The sequence below is a fragment of the Heloderma suspectum genome, chromosome 1 (assembly GCF_057233095.1).
Source record: "Heloderma suspectum isolate Gila_16-S chromosome 1, 16-S_ref, whole genome shotgun sequence".
Lineage (NCBI taxonomy): Eukaryota > Metazoa > Chordata > Lepidosauria > Squamata > Helodermatidae > Heloderma > Heloderma suspectum.
In genome coordinates this window covers 30,931,089-30,945,859 of record NC_139458.1, presented here as the reverse complement: position 1 = coordinate 30,945,859, position 14,771 = coordinate 30,931,089, and the positions used below count along the sequence as shown (strand labels likewise).

At 46.6% G+C, this 14,771-nt stretch overlaps 1 protein-coding gene across 1 annotated transcript in view; it reads left to right on the top strand.

The window, feature by feature from the left end:
• TUNAR (transmembrane neural differentiation associated intracellular calcium regulator) overlaps positions 1-10,279 on the top strand; it is an 84,079-nt gene extending 73,800 nt beyond the window's left edge. The window contains exon 3 of the mRNA XM_084843607.1: positions 10,094-10,279. Within this exon, the coding sequence (XP_084699733.1) occupies positions 10,094-10,279 (186 nt within the window). The remainder of the gene's footprint in view (positions 1-10,093) is intronic.
• Positions 10,280-14,771: the final 4,492 nt, after the last annotated feature.

Sequence of the window (14,771 nt, the reverse complement as noted above, 5' to 3'; positions counted from 1 at the left end):
GCAGGAGTTTAAAATACAAATTTAAAACAGCAAAGCTAAAAGTTTAGAAAGCTAAAATGCTAAAATGCCTGGGAAAATAAAAAGGTCTTCACCTGGTGCCAAAAGGAATACAATGTAGGTGCCAGGCGAACCTCACCAGGAAGCTCATTCCAGAGCCAGGGTGCCACAGCAGAAAAAGCCCTCCTCCTAGTAGCCACCCGCTTCACTTCCTTTGGCAGGGGCTCACAGAGAAGGGCCGCTGACGATGATCTTAAGGTCTGGGAAGGCACATATGGGAGGAGGCAATCCTTCAGGTAACCTGGCCCCAAGCCGTTAAGGGCTTTAAATGTTAGTACCAGCACTTTGAATTGGGCCCGGAAATGGACTGGCAGCCAGTGCAGCTGGAAAAGTGCTGGTGTAATATGAGCTCGCTGGCCAGTCCCTGTTAACAATCTTGCTGCCCTATTTTGGACCAGCTGAAGTTTCCGGACCATTTTCAAAGGCAGCCACACGTATAACGCATTGCAGTAATCCAGATGAGAAGTTATCAGAGCATGGATAACTGTAGCTAAGCTATCTCTGTCCAGATAAGGGCGTAGTTGGTATACCAGCCTAACCTGATAAAAAGTGCTCCGTGCCACTGAGTTCACCTGTGCCTCAAGTGACAGTTCTGGATCCAAGAGCACCCCCAAACTACGAACCTGATCCTTTAGGGGGAGTGCAACCCCCTCCAGTACAGGTTGAATATCACCTAGCCGGGCAGACGAACCACCCACTAACAGTACCTCCATCTTGTCTGGATTGAGTTTCAGTTTATTGGCCCTCATCCAGTCCATTACCGTGCCCAGGCCCTGATTCAGAACAGCCACTGCCTCACCTGGTTTTGATGAGAAAGAGAGGTAGAGCTGGGTGTCATCCGCATATTGAGGGCACCTCAGCCCACACCTCCGGATAACCTCCCCCAGCAGTTTCATGTAGATGTTAAACAGCATAGGGGATAAAATAGAGCCCTGTGGAACCCCATGGCACAATTGCCATGGCACAGAGCAATAATCCCCCAGCACCACCTTCGGGAATCAGACATCCAAGTAGGAGTGGAACCAATGTAGTACAGTGCCTCCAACTCCCAACCCAGACAATCTATCCAGAAGGATACCATTGTCAATGGTATCGAAAGCCACTGAGAGGTCCAGAAGAATGAACAGGGTCGCACTCCCCCTGTCCCCCTCCTGGCAGAGGTCATTCCACAGGGCGACCAAGGCAGTTTCCATTCCAAAACCAGGCCTGAAGCCCAATTGAAATGGATCTAGATAATCCGTTTCATTCAAGAGTGCCTGGAGCTGTCCTACAACCACCTGCTCAAGCACCTTGCCCAGGAAGGGGATGTTGGCCACTGGCCTATAATTATTAACATCCTCTGGGTCCAGTTTAGGCTTTTTCTCTGTCTCTCTATATAATAACTCTCTGTCTATAACTCTCTGTCTATAGTGTCAGTCACCCTCATCTACAGACTAAACCCCTACTGGGAAGGGGAAGTTTAAAAGAAGGAAGGTGGGACTCTTAAGGAGGCAAGAGATCCTTAAGGAGTTGCTTAAGGGGTCCAGGTCATAAGGGGGGCTGTGGAGTCCAGATCCAGTGTACAGATTACAAATCTTCAGAGCAAAGGCCTTGATGTTGTGTATTAACAGACACCTAGACAGCAGGAACGCCAGTCACCTAGCCATGATCTTCCCCTTGTCACTATGGAAAGATGTATTACATTTCTGTTTACATCAGGGGTGACCAACACCATGGTCCAAGGGATGGAATTGGCCCCTATACTCTTCTGCATCACCAAAAATAATCAGTGGTTTGCTGCCGAAATTTGGTGGCAAACTGCTGTGGAGCTTTAGAAAGGCCAACTTTAGCTTTGGGGGTGGTGTTGGGGGAAAAAATGTCTCCATTGACTCCAGTGGGGACTTTCTCCCCCCACCCTTTTTTTTAATGCCCTTGTTGGGGGCGGGAGGAATTTCAGGGAAGAAATGGGGGAAAGGTTTAACCCTCTCCTCCAGGAGCATGGTGGTCCCAATCTGAATTGGGGCTGCACATCCTTACACTACAGTAAAGAATGAGAGGTGCCTCAAGTACACGCTACATGAGTAGTGTAACATGTAGTTTGGCTCTCAAACTCCCCTTTGTCTTCACACAGATGCCTAGATTATGACATCCTTAGCTGGGAGAGATGGAGGAAAGGTCTGATTGTTCCTTCTTTTCAGAACATTATCCCAAATGGGCCTGTATCAAGAAGCAACTGACAATATATCACCTGTACTTGGGATGTGCCAGGCCAGACAACCCCGCCCTCCCATCTTAAAAAGAACCATGGGATGGGAAAGCAGGAGGCCTTGAAGCTGCCCATCAACAGCTTACGACAATATTTATATCCCACCTTTCTTCCATCATATGTGGCTTCCCACCCAACTCTTGAAGCAGACTCAGACTTTCATGCTATTATTACATTTACATTTATATCCTGACTTTTTCCTCGTGCAAGGAACCCAAGGTAGCTTACATGGTCCTCCTTCTCCTCTCCATTGTATCCTCACAGCAACCCTGGGTTGTGAGTCAGTGACTGGCCCAAAGTTACCCAGTGAGCTTCATGGCTCCTGGGTCCCAGAACCTGGGTCGCCTGGGTCCCAGTCCAACACTCTAACCATTGCACCACACTGGCTTCAGCATAGTTAATGCATCCTGTGCTTTTAGATCATGGGTGGGCAACCGGTGACCTAATCCAGCCCAAAGAAATTGCCTATCCAGCCTGTGGAGGCTTGGGATCCCTTTGTGGGTCCCGGTCACTCCCCACCCCAAGCCCCATACCCTGGCCTGGAGGCCACAGGTAGCTTGGGGAGGAGGTGGGGAGTGGTCCCGGTCTGAATCAAGGCTGCATGTGCTTACACAAAGGTAAAGAAAACTATCATGCATCACTCCACTATGTGTGATTAGCTGAACATTTCAGCCCTAGAAGTAGTTTGGGTCTACTCTTCTACTACTACTGCTTCTTCAGTTGTCTGTGTTGCAAATGTTTCATTTTATGGTAAGGAGAGAAAATAAAAGAAAATAAAAGAATGATCCATCTCTGGTTTAAGTTTGCATTATTTATAAGAAAGTTATTGTAGTTTCCTTTCTATGCAGGAGGATATATATATATATATAAAATCAGTATGCTGACGACATGCAGCTCTATCTCCCTGTGACGTCTGAATCAGGAGAGGCTGTGCAAGTCCTGGATCAGTGTCTAAACCCAGTAATAGGCTGGATGAGGGCCAATAAACTGAAGCTGAATCCTGGCAAGATGGAAGCCCTGTGGATGAGTGGTTCCCAAGTCCGGGAGATCGGCACATTGCCTGTTCTGGATGGGGTTGCACTCCCTCTGAAAGATCAGGTTCATAGTCTGGGGGTACGCCTAGATCAATCATTGTCGCTGGAGGCCCAAGTGGCCATGGTGGCTTGGAGTGCCTTTTACCAGCCTCGGCTGGTTCGCCAGCTACGGCCTCTCCTGGACAGGGATAGCTTGGCCACAGTGGTACAGATATTAGTAATCTCAAGACTGGATTACTGCAAGGTGTTCTATGTGGGGCTGCCCTTGAGGCTGGTCTGGAAGCTTGAGCTAGTACAGAACACATCAGCTCAGCTGTTATTGGGAGCTGCCCCTTTTCAGCATGCAACTCCTTTGCTGAGGGAACTGCACTGGCTGCCTATTCACTATTGGGCCAGGTTTAAAGTATTAGTACTAGTGTACAAAGCCCTAAACAACTTGGCACCAGGATACCTGAGAGAGCGCCTTCTCCCTTACCAACCTGCCTGGTCACTGAGGTCATCGGAGGGCTTGCCCCTGGAGGTTCCACATGGACCTTTGGCCCAGTTGGAGTCCACCAGGAGAAGAGCCTTCAGTGTGGTGGCCCCCTTTCTTTGGAACTCCCTGCCGCTGGAAGTCAGGCAGGCACCAACACTGTGTTGTGTCTGGTGCCTCCTCAAGACGTTATTTTGAGAGGCTTTCCCTGAGTGACCAGCCACAGTTTATTATGTTCAGAATCTGTTCTTTTAAAATGTTTTAATTGTCTCAATTATGGGGTTTTATTCTTTTATCTTGCTATTCACCACTCCGAGATCTTTGATGCGGAGCAGTATCTAAATATTGTAAATAAATCCTTACCTCCTGGGATTGCTTCTCCTGATTTTATTAACGGAAATGAGATTCGCTCAGTCCTGTTCCTGTGATTGCCTCCTTTGTGGTGCTGTAGAGAGCCAGTTCTTAAAATGAAAAATGTGGATACCTGGGCAAGGTCCTTGTGGCTCAGGAGGTAGAGCACAGAGACAGTCTGGAGGTGGAGCCCAGCAGGGAGGGGGGATGTGTGTGTGGCACATAAGGAAATGGAGCCCAGTGGTTTATGTCTAGTCCAAAGGAATAATCTGGTGGTGGCCCAGGGGCAAAACTGCCTCAGGGATTGTCTGCTCCCATATAAGCCTGCATGAGAATTAACATAAGCATCTGCGGCTCTACCCATGGTCTCTCCCTTACTTGAGATCAGCTACCAACTACCCCTGACAAGGCTTTTTTATTGGTGGGCTCAGAAAGCAGCAACAAGAGAGACAGCCTTCTCGGTGGTGACCCCCCATTTATGGAACCATCTCCCCGATGAGGCTTGCCTGGTGCCAACGTTGTCATCTTTTTGGTGGCAGGTTAAAACTGCCCTCTTTTCTCAGGCATTTGGCAGCATATAACGAGTCTTTTTGATCAGGTCCTGGATTTCTCTGGCTGATGGTTTTAAATTGTTTTAGATATTTGTTGTTGTTGTTGTTGTTGTTGTGTGCTATGTGCTATGTGTTTTTTGTCCTTACTTGGATGGTTTTTATACCTTATAATGTACTTTGATGGTTTTTAATTTTTGTAAACTGCCCAGAGAGCTTCAGCTGTGGTGTGGTATAGAAATATAATGAATGAAGGAATGAATGAATGACGAGATTGTGGAATTCCTTCCCTTTGGAGATCCGTTGGGCCCCTTCTCTGTTAATCAAGGGTGTCAAATCCTCAGGCCTGCAGGCCAAATCCAGGTCATTTAATTTTGGTTCCCCAGATGGCTACTCACCCTTCCCCTGGCTGCACTCCCTTTCATACCCACCATCTGGTGGATTCCAAGCTTTTGGAAAATGCCTTTTTGGTAGCTTCCAAGCTTTTTTGGGTGGCCTCCAAGCTTTTTCCAGGCTACTCACCCTTCCCCTGGCAGCACCATTTCCAAGCTTGTGGGGGGGGGGGCTTCCAAGCTTTTTGTGGGTTGCTTCCAAGCCTTTTTGGTGGGTTCCAAAGTTTTTTTGGGGGGGTGGCTTCCAAGCTTTTTCCAGGCTACTTACTCTTCCCCTGGCTGTACCCCCTTTCACATCCACCATATGGTGGCTTCCCAACTCTTGCACATTTCCCCCGTTGTATAAGGTTGAAATGCCTCTCCTAAAACTTAATTACTGGCAGTAAGAACTTTAAGCTAAATATGCTGGTATTATGGGTGTTTTAGCCCCACCCACTTTGCCTTTGGTCCCACCCATCACTGGAATGTGGCCCCCAAGAATTTCTCTGACATTGAATTTGGCCCTTGGCCACCTCTGATTTAAATATTTACAGAAAACTATGTCATTGCAAGCTCTTTTAAACATCTTGGGTTTTTTTTTAATTATTACTGTTTGTGATGTATGTTTTTCTGTTTTATTGTTTTTAATCTTGTAATGCTTTGTTTTAATCTGAATGCTTTTTTGTCCACAGACAGAAAAGTGGGAGGAGAAAAACCCTCTATTCAACTATGACATCTGCAGCTAGGCAAAAAATCACTGGCAGAGGGAAATGGTCTTTCACCCTTTCTTTGATGGCAACTGGCCCCAAAGCAAAAATGGACAAAAAACCCACGGCCAGGTTCCTTTTTTTCTGGTCAGTTGGCAACCCTGCATAGTAGAAAACCAGCCTCCCAGTTCCTTTGCAAATATCACCTGCTTTTCCTGGCCATGGTGACACTTGCCCTACATGCCTTAGTTGCATCTAGTCTGGACTACAGCAAAGTGCTCTACATGGGTCATATTTTTGAAATCAAAATATGGGACTGGATTTGAACAACTTTTGGAAACATCTGCTGGTACAAAACACTATAGTTCAAAAAAAAATTGCTCCAAGCTGGGAATTTCGGAACATGTGACTCCTCTTTTCTATCAACTTCCTTGGCTTTTTTTTATCTGTTTCCATGCTCAATTCAAAGTGCTGGCTATTACATTTAAAGTAGCCCAAGCAACCTGCAGCCCTCAGTCATTTTGGATGGCCCTTGGGCTAATTTCCAAATCTTTCTGCAAGCAATCAGTTCAGACCTCTGCAATAGCAATTTGTCCCTCATCCAGCAACCTACAGGGCAGGGAGGATGAGGGCAAGGGAGAGGGTGGCTGTCAGAAAGAGAGGAAGGGGGAGAGAGGGGGGGTGGCAAAAAGAGAGGGGATGGCAGAAAGAGAGGGGGGAAGGGAGAGAGAGAAGGGTGGCAGAAAGAGATGGAGGAAGGGAGAAAAGGGTGGCAGAAAGAGAGAGGGAGGGAGAAAGAAGGGTGGCAGAAAGAGAGGGGGTGGCAGAGGGAAAAAGAGAGAAAGGATGGCAGGGATAAGAGCAGATTACCCCCCAAGGGAATGCAGCCCTCAATAGAAAAAAGCTTGTCCACCAAACAGTGGCCCACACCCTCTGAAGCTGCTGCCTCCTGATTTTCAGTGATATCACTACTGAAAACAAAGCAACAAAACAATCTGGCCCAGTGCAGCAAGCTCCCTTCCACAGTTCAGTCCCCCCACCCCACCCCACTGGTGCATCTGACACCAACCCCCAGAAGAGGCCGTGCTATGCTGGGTGATGTCACCTCACCTGCCAAGGACCTTGCTTGGTTTATGAGTCTGAGGCTTTTCTCGGGCTTGTGAGGGTGTGGGCCAGACTGGGACAGTGCTGGAAGCAGTGGGGGGCTGGTGGCTCCAATTTTGGTCAGGCTGTAAACCCATTCTAGGTTTGAGCCAGAAGTCTAAAGGAGCTCTCCAAGGTGCTGAAGCTAATTTAGGCGTGGGGTTCAGCACCTTGGATAGCTCCTTTAGACTTCTGGCTGGTTCTGACTGAAATGCAGAATGGATCCATAGTCCCACCGAAAGCGGAGCCACCAGCCTCCACTGACTGGAAGACAAAAGGTTAAAGCCCCGCTACACACACACACACACACACGGATCCCAATCCAGATCAGAGTCCCCAGTAGGGATGAACAAATGTCACTTACCTTTTCGCGGATTCTGTTCATGGGGGGGGCGTTCTGTCCCTCCCCCCAGAATCCTCGACGGGCGGGGGAGGCAATCCATTCCTCCCCCCCAGAATCCTCGACGGCCAGCTGTGCTCTGCGGCGGCTCTGCGGAGCAGCCGGCCAGGCCCAGGCCAGGGCCGTCCGCAGCCGGATTTCCATCCGCAGAGGGCTCTGGGTAAAAAAACAACAACAACAACAACGTGTACGCAAATGGCGGCAGCTATGGCCGCTGCCATTTGCATTCCTTATTTTTTGCCATCTTAGTCTACATCAATATTTACGTAGACTAAGATGGCCAAAAATAAGGGATGCAAATGGCGGCGGCCATAGCCGCCGCCATTTGCGTACACTTTTTTTTTTTAACCCAGCCGTGACAGGCTATGTAAGTCTCTACGTAGCCTATCACATCTATGTAAAAAAAAAAAAAAAGACGAGACTGCAAATGGCGGCAGTGGCAGCCGGTCGGAAGACCAGCCGCTGCCGCCGCAGCCACCACTGGAGCCGCCGCCGTCCGGAACATCGGCCCCAAGTAAGTCTCGTCCCAGGGGGATCCGCGGGGGGCGGGGGGGTGGCAGGCCGTTCCGCCATGGATTTCGGGGGGCTGAATGCACTGGCATTTGGCCTCACCGAGATCCGTGGCGGAATTCTCTGACATCCCTAGTCCCCAGACTGGCAATTTGTGGGGAACAAACCTCCTTGCACTCAAGAGCAGAACTACACAGCTAAAATAATTTGTAGTTTTTCCTTCAGACATAGTCTTGTGTTGCTTTCTGCCAGACCTGTGACCTAGACCCCTGTGTTGAGGAACTTGTCACTGGGTGATGTTGCTGATCTGTCACGGGATCTGACAAGGCATTGGGTTTCTCCACGATGGCAACTATATTAATGTCAATAATTTAATGTCTAAAAGTGCAATCCTATGCACGTCTACTCAGAAGTAAGTCCTGTTGAGTTCAATGGAGCTTACTTCCAGGTAAGTGTGTATAGGCATGTGCAGTAAGTGACTTACAGAGGGATTGGTTTGAATGCTATCAGAAGGCAATAGGATGACCATGTGGCCTACTCAACAGAGGACAGTGCTCTATTTGAACTTAGGCATCCTGTATTTGAAGGGCTGCCTGTAAAGAACCAAAAGAAGAGAGAGCAGAGGCCTTAAAGTTGCCCATCACCAGTTAACACCTGGACAACTGACTGAGCAGCCACAGAGGTCAGTCACCTGATCACAGTATGGGGAGATGTACTGCCTTTCTATTTAAACAATAGTAAGTGTTCCGACATTTGCATCTATCCATATAAAGTAGCATATGCAAATTTATGCAAATCTCTGTCCTCCTTTATCTCCTTCTTTGGTGATGCATTTCTGCCTTTTGGTTTTTTGGCCACCTTAACAGCTGAGCATTCATAAACACAGCAGTTCATTTGAAATCTTTCCTATCCCATGCTTCCTCCCTAAGGAGATCAGAGTGGCGTCCACTATAAACGATAAAAGAACCTAAAAGACAGTATCAGTTTATCAAACTCACAGCAGCTCAAGTACCCAGGATGGCTCAAAAAGCCTGATTAAAAAGAAGTGCTAGCTGCCCTCCTCAACACAAGCAGGGAAGGAGCCATACAGAACTCCCAGGGGAGAGAGTTTCCGAGACGGGGGCTGCAACGGAAAAGTCAGCTTATGAATACCCAGAAAGCTAGTGAGAAGGACCTCTGTGGACAATCTCAGTTCATCGGCAAGATTATAAGGAGGAAGGTTGCCCCTCAATTAACCTGGTCCCAAGCCATTAAGGGCTTTATAGGTCAAAACCAGCACTGTGAATTGCACATGGAAATGAATAGGTAGCCAAAGCAGTTGGTACGAAAGGGGGCAGGGGTGATACGAGCTCTATATCCCACCCCTGTAGGAAGCTTAAGCATTCTGAACCATTTCTGCACAGTCTTCAAAGGCGACCCCACACAGAGACCCAGTTCGCATGACTGCAGCTGGGGAAATAAGCCACAGTGGCGTATTTCCCCCACCATGGTTGCATGCCCGGGAGATAAACATAAATGACAGAGCAGCTTGTCGTCTTATGCAAGCCTGGCCAGGGTGGCTTGTCACCGTGGGTAACAAGCCATCCAGAATCCTACAACAGCCCATGGGTTTGGGGTGGCTTGTTACCGATGGCAGCAAGCTACCCTGGCTGGATTCGCATGACACAACAAGCTGCAGGCCAAGGGTAATTATGCTAATTCCCCTGGCATGCAACTGGCATGTGCAGGGTGGTTAGCAAGCCACTGTGGCTTATTAACCACCCTGCAATCATGCGGACCAGGTCACTGCCTGGGTTTTCAAACATGCTAACCCACACTCAGTGGTTGAGTGTGGGTTATTGCTGAACTGTGGGTTGTTTGTTGAATCGTGGGTTATGTCTGAACCCAGGACATTTTCTGCAGGGTGTCTTGTTAACCATGCAGTGTGGCTTATTTTTCTTGAACAAGGCACCTTGGGAACCCATGGTTTGTTGTTGGGTTGTTTGGGGTGGTTATCAAGCCACACTGCATGGTTAACAAGCCAACCTGTGGAAAATGTCCTGGGTTCAGACAACATGCTAATCCACAGTTCAACAAACAACCCACAGTTCAACAACTACCCACACTCCACCACTGAGCATGGGTAGCATGTTGTGCAAACCCAGTGTGTGTTACAATAATCAAGATGATCAGTGGCTAAAGCTTGGACCGCCATAAGCGGATTGGTATGATGGGTCAGAAGTTGTTATTTGACTCTCTTTCTCTTTAAATTGTAGGTTAGCCTGAGGAGAAGGATAAAGAACTTGGCTACCAAGATGGTAATCACTAGTGGAAATGAAGAAGAAAAAGGGAACCAAGAAAAGGAGAGCAAGGAGGAATCTATCTTGGCAATGCTGGGAATTATTGGGACTATTCTAAATCTCATTGTGATCATTTTTGTGTACATCTACACGACATTGTGAACCGCAGAGGCAAACCAGTGAGGACAGCTGACAAGAGGTGATGGCAAATGTTGCCGGCTGTTGACACACAGCTTAATGAGAACTGACTCTGTAGTATATTAAGACGTCACAAAAGCGCTGCCTGTGGGCAGTGGAGGGTGAAGCACAATTAATTGAACCAGACTTTTTTTCACACAGTTACAAGCAAAACTATCCCCCCCCCAAGCCCCCTGCACCCTCTCTCTGCTCTGCTTTTCCTATTTTCATTTGTTCTAGAGAAATGACTGCAAATATGTAAGTATCAGCTTTGGGGGAGGGAAGGGGGAGGGAGTGGAAACAACAACTCACTACGGATAAAACCTTTCAATACAGCCAAAGACTGGACACTTATGAATGGTGACAAATGTATAGCATTTCCATGCCAGCATATGTTCCACAGATAGCTACGTAGCTATCTTTCATGTCTGTTAGTATGCATCTCCCCCCACACCCCTTGTTTTTGTTTTATTAACACCGAATCCAGCAAGCTTTTGGTTTTCAAATGGACATATGGTGCAACCGCAAGGTGAGAGGCGGGGAAACAATTCCACTGAGCTGCCTGAGCAAACAGAAGATAAAAACCTTGAGCAAAGTTAGTTATACATGGCATTTCTTTTCTCTCTCATCGGCTTGACATCTGTGTCTGTTCATACCGATGTTTATAAATATATATTTTTAATAAATGTGCTATATTTTTAGCATGAGACAAACCTTTGGTGACCCTTACGTTGCTGTTGGTTTTCTAGCCGGGATTTGTTCCGTGAAATAACTCCCTTTCCCTACCCCACCCACCCACCCTTTGCCCACTTCTAAACAGCTTATGTTATATTCTTCAGCAATTAGATGGCTGTCTCATTTTCAGCTGCTGTGCTGCATTCTGGAGTAAACGTACATTGTGCTTACATGCCTGACTTGAAGTTGGAATGTCAGATGGAAAAATTGGTTATTTTTCCCTCCCTCCACCACACTTCCTCTTCGAGAATGTCAGATGAGCCCTCCTCTTTCAGACTTTGCTCCATCTCTCTGGCCACTTTTATGACAAACAGTTCAGTCTTACTCATGTCTACACAGAAGTAATTCCCACTGAGTTCAATGACACTAACTCCCAGAGAAGTGGGCATGGACTTGAAGCAATCCTATGCCCACTTTCCTGGAAGTAAACACCATTGAACTCAATAGGACTTGCTGCTGCACTATAATCATCTGGAATGGATATAGGTTGGGGGGGTATGAAAATACCAGCATCTGTAGAATACAGTGTGGCATCAAGCTGGAATGCATTTCGAGGGGAAATTTGTGAGCAAATAATCTTAAATTCAAATTTATTTCCAACATTTTGAATATATATGTAACGCTTTTCTTCAGGGTCCCTAAAGAGACTCACAGCAAAGGCCTTGTACAGGGACAATTAACATATATTATTTTAATTCCTTAATTCAAAACAATAATAATGCACATGTAATAATTTTACATGCATAACAATTCACTTATCACCAAAACCATAAAGCACAGCCCTCCCAAAGTTCGGTCTTTAGCTTGAGTCCACAGCAAAAATATGAATAAAACTTATCTCTGAAGGTTGATTTTTCTGCTGGCTGAAGAAGGAAAACAGTCTCTAGTCAATTCACTCCAGCTCCACAGCAATCTTCTCAAAAACAGATCTGGATCCAGCAACACAGGAATATCATAAACAGCCCTATGTCAAGGGTTCAGGGTCTTACAGGGAGGAAGGAGAAAGCAAGTTTCTTCCACACCGCATTTTGGGAACTGCCTAAATGGTGGCCACTCCCTACCTCACTCCTTTACTGAGCATGTGCAGGAATATTCCCACCCAAAATTCTTAAAGAAAAATATACCAGTGGGTTACATATATATGCACACACTCATACATATATGTGTTCTTGTTAGAATATTCCTAGTTGGATTTAGGGGTTTTAGGGAGAACAGGTATAAAGAAATTAAATTCATACCTTTAAATTTTCAAAGATTTCTAAATACAGTACTCAGAATTGTATAAATAACATTTCGAAGTAGAGTCCCAGTATTGGGGAAAAGGTGGGATATAAATAAATATAATAAATAAATAATTTCGAAGTACAACTTTTCAAATCCAGATCTGGCCAGTTTTTTGTTCATCTATTCCTGGAATAAGTCATGGAGCCAAGTCTCATAAATTGTTAGGTCTAGATCATTCCAGAGTGTCTGTTGCTGCTTCTTGTAACTTTTGTTGACAAAGTAACAAGTTCAGCAAGCTAAAATGTGCTATATCTCTTTTTTAATCTTTGCTGTGAACACCTAAGGCCTAAATAAATGTTTTGTGTAACTCTAAAGCAGGGATGCCCAACCTGCAGGCCGCATGCGACCTCCAAGGAGTTTTTCGCAGCCCGCCACGGACCCCCTGCCACGGCCATGGTTTTAACTCTGCTGCCACCACCAATTTCTCCCCGGTCCTGCCATCCCTGCCACTGCCAATTTCACTCCTGCCCCCACTGCCTCTCACCCCCAGCTCCCACTGTTGATCACCCCACCCCTTCCAATGAAGCCCAGCGTTGGTGGTGCCCACTTTTGGGAGGATGCTTAGGAGCTAATCGCAGAAGCAAGGGGAAGAACGTGAAGAGCAAAATGTGAAGTTAATAAAGATACTTTATGCAATCAGGCTTTGAAAGCAAAGCGAGCTCAGCTTTGGCCTGGAAGTGGCAGCCAAGCACTCTGATTTTTCAGTCTGCTTAATTATGTCAACGACTTACAAGCCAGACTTTATTTGAGGCCAGTCTCAAACCCTATCGGCCTTCCTTAGGGCCTGTGCCACTTGAGGTTGGCAGGCTGGAGTCTCCTCTCTTCCCCATCCTCAATAAGAAGGCAGCAATACTCCGGCTGTATTCGGGAGGGAAACAGTGACACAAACAGTAGGACATTCCTCTCCTGCCACTTGAGGTAATAAGCTGCTGCCTGGGGAAAATTGCTACGGGGGATGATTCAAGCTGGGAACAAACTTAAAAATCAAAGGAGCATAGGCATCTTGCCCCTGCTGTGTTACTCATAGAATGTGTGCATGGATGTATATTTGTGTGTGTGTGTTTGTGTGCGTGCGCGCGTGTGCACACATGTGGATTTATTAATTGTATTTATTTAATTAAAATATTTCTTGGCCACCTGTCAGGACAGAAAGCCAGCTCCCAAGGCGGCATACAACAATAAAAAACATGAAACCAATTTTCCACTCGGAAAACCACTCGGGGCAGCTTCATACAGAGCCAGTAGTTCCTGACAGGTATGCAAAGCACCACTGAACTACCATGCCTCCTGCTACATACCTTCCAGACAACAACGCTTATGCCTCTTTGATGATGCCCTTGGGTGCTGGGTCTGAACCATAAGAGGACAAAGGAAATCTGTCTATGGAACCCTAGTACTGGACTGGAGTCCCTAAATCCAAGAGTATTCATGGTTGGGAATGTTGGAAAAATTCAACATCAGAGAATGTTAATTTGCTTGAGAATCCCACCCACCCAATTCCAAAGTATTACTTTCTGATCTTCCTGCTTTGGACTATAGCAACCTTCCCCAACCTGGTGCCCTCCAGATGTTTCAGACTTCAGTTCCCATCAGCCCCAGCCAGCATGGCCAATGGTCAGGAATGCTGGGAGTTGTAGCCTAAGTAAAACATATGGAGGGCATCAGGTTGAGGGAAGCTGGATTAAAGTATAGAACACGGGTGAGAAGCTTCCATCCAGAAGTTTCTCTTTCTGTTGGACTGGCCTTGCTTTTAGAAGCCAACCATTGTGGTAAGAAAAGGGAACCATTTCACCTATTCTAGGTGAATATAGCAATATATTCTAGCAATATGGCAGGGTATTAAGAAGAACGCTTCTGCATACAGGACAAATTTGAGGCTGGGCTTATTGGGAAAAGATGCAACTTTAATTAGCTGTTTTGAAACCTGTTCCCATGATAGGCAGAATCTCTTGGTTATAGTTTAGGACTGAGGAACCAGAGAAAGGTTATAATTTGGTTTGTGTTTACCTCTTGCTTCCTCTGTGCCCAGGGAAAGGCAGTTAACCTCTCTTTGCTTTGGATAATAATGTAGATCTTTCTCGGCGGGGTGCTAAGAGGCTTAATGTTGAGAAAGCACTTTGAAAACCAAAGCGATCAAAGCACACCATCTTATGACTGTGTATCTTTACTTCCATTTCACTAATTCAACCCATGTCGTAATGCAGAGTGCAAAACTAGATGGGGGGGGGGGTTAGTCAGCTAGTCCTGACTCCCTTTTCCTCAGAGCTCAGAGCCAAAACAGACATTACTTTAAATGTCTGTCCAGCTCAGGGGCAGGCAACCTTTTGGGGAACATGGGCACGTTTGACATTTCAAAAAAGTGTCCCGGATGCCACCAAATTTGCCATGGGAGAGTGGCCAAAATTTCAGGAGTACCCCCCCCCCTTCTGTGTATGTGTGTGAGAAAGCTTTGTGTGGA